This window comes from Vittaforma corneae (genome assembly GCF_000231115.1).
Source record: "Vittaforma corneae ATCC 50505 unplaced genomic scaffold supercont1.62, whole genome shotgun sequence".
NCBI classification, from domain to species: domain Eukaryota; kingdom Fungi; phylum Microsporidia; family Nosematidae; genus Vittaforma; species Vittaforma corneae.
Genome location: NW_006889895.1, coordinates 1 through 1,899, shown reverse-complemented (window position 1 = coordinate 1,899; position 1,899 = coordinate 1). Strand labels below are relative to the sequence as shown.

The 1,899-nt window shown below is 38.7% G+C and overlaps 2 protein-coding genes across 2 annotated transcripts; both read right to left on the bottom strand.

Annotated features, from left to right (window-relative positions):
* VICG_02141 (uncharacterized protein) lies at positions 1-705 on the bottom strand (the record flags this gene model as incomplete). The annotated part of the gene is made up of 1 exon (XM_007605524.1): positions 1-705. A coding segment is annotated over one exon (705 nt), but the record flags the coding sequence as incomplete, so codon positions are not given.
* A 695-nt stretch (positions 706-1,400) lies between these two features.
* VICG_02140 (uncharacterized protein) lies at positions 1,401-1,899 on the bottom strand (the record flags this gene model as incomplete). Its single annotated transcript, XM_007605523.1, has 1 exon — positions 1,401-1,899. A coding segment is annotated over one exon (499 nt), but the record flags the coding sequence as incomplete, so codon positions are not given.

Sequence of the window (1,899 nt, the reverse complement as noted above, 5' to 3'; positions counted from 1 at the left end):
TAGTGCGTCTAGTTTATTATCACTGAGGATTAGTTGCTGCAGCTTATTCAAGGTTTCTATCTCATCTGGTAATGACCTCAGCACATTACTTCTGAGAAATAGCTTGGTTAGGTTTTTCAGGTTTCCTATCTCGACTGGCAGCGATTCTAGTCTGTTATAGCTGGCATACAGCTCCTGCAGACTTTTCAGCTTTCCTATCTCGGCCGATAGTGATCTCAGCTTGTTCCAACTGAGATCCAATCCTTGTATACTTATCAACTCTCCTATCCCATCTGGTAATGACCTCAGCACATTACTTCTGAGATATAGCTTAGTTAAATTTTTTAGGTTTCCTATCTCGGCTGGCAGCGATTCTAGTCTGTTATAGCTGGCATACAGCTCCTGTAAGTTCCACAGCTCTACTATCTCACAGGGCAATACCCTCAGCTTGTTAAAACTAATATACAGTCGCTGTAGGCTTTTCAGCCTTTTTATATCAGCTGGTAACTGCCTCAGCTTGTTCCAACTAAGATCCAGTTCTTGCAGATTCCACAACTCTCCTATCTCAATTGGCAATATTCTTAGTCTATTGCTTCTGAGATTTAGACACTGCAGACCCACTAACCTCTTAACATTGCTATCAATAGATGTAATGCCATGGGAGGGCATGGATATCGACGTTTCATGCTCAGGATGCTCTTCAAAGCTATAGTGCCTAGATGACATGAGACGGGGAAATTTTTCAGTTATATAGCAAAGACAAAAAAGAGTCTGCACAATCTTTGCGGCAGTATCCATTGCCAACAGCCAGCAAATCCTGAAATCATGCTTCTCCGCATCAGTGCCTCATTGAGAAATGCCAATGAGTCCTGTCAAACAAACCGTTCTGGTGATATAGACTAATAGCAGAGTACTATTTAGTGTGAGATACTGCCATCTACTCATTCCTGGACTATTGCTCTTCCATCACCAGTCACACAATGCACTGGTAATCTAGTATCCAAACAATAGAGGTTGTGAATCTGCGTGGTACCATGTGATGCAAATTGTAGTAATGGCAATACCCAGCTGATGGCAGCACAACAAGGAAACACCTGAAGACTTCTTGAACATTGCCTACAAAATTTAATTTATCTGTCGCATATGTAAAAAAGTCTTAGTCATATATCTTTATTTGTCGCTTGTACTGTTGACACTAGTTATTTGAAAAATATTTATAAACTTCTTTTTGAATATAGTACCTTTTCGTGGATATTGAGAAAGCAACAAAAAGACTTGGATAGATTTGGCTTAATAATTGCAGGTGTTATACGGTGAGATAGTATGAAAAAGAATGTCGCAAAAATATAACATGAAACAGCCATTAAATGTGGTTTTGTATTTTATTTTTCTAGTTAGATTTTTAGTAAAGATCAATTTAATCAGTTTTTGACATCCGGTGCATTCTCTTTCTTCTTAACTGGTTCAACAAGCTCTATACCTACTTTATCCAGTTTATCCTTCATATTACCATGTATAGAACACAACCCTACCCTATCCAGACCTATTTCCGCGGATTTATTTGAGCAAACTTCTTTAATTCTTGCATCAATCTTTGATATGTGATTCCCACACAGGTCTAGATACTCCAATTTTGGCATAGTACCGTCGCTTGTCTCAGCATCAAAGTAGCTTTGAAGATTGACATGGCCAATTTGATTATTATTCAGGCAGAGATACTTAATACTTTTGAGGTTATATAGACATGGCATCTCTGTCAGTCCAACATCAAACAAAGCCAACATTGTTATCTTACTGAGATCTGGACTGTTCAGTGCAGCAACATCAATTGCTGTTTTTGATATATGCAATTCCTCAGTTCCGCAGTGATCAGTGAGAAACTTCCATGTCTTCATCGGAATATGATCAAAGTCGAAGCCA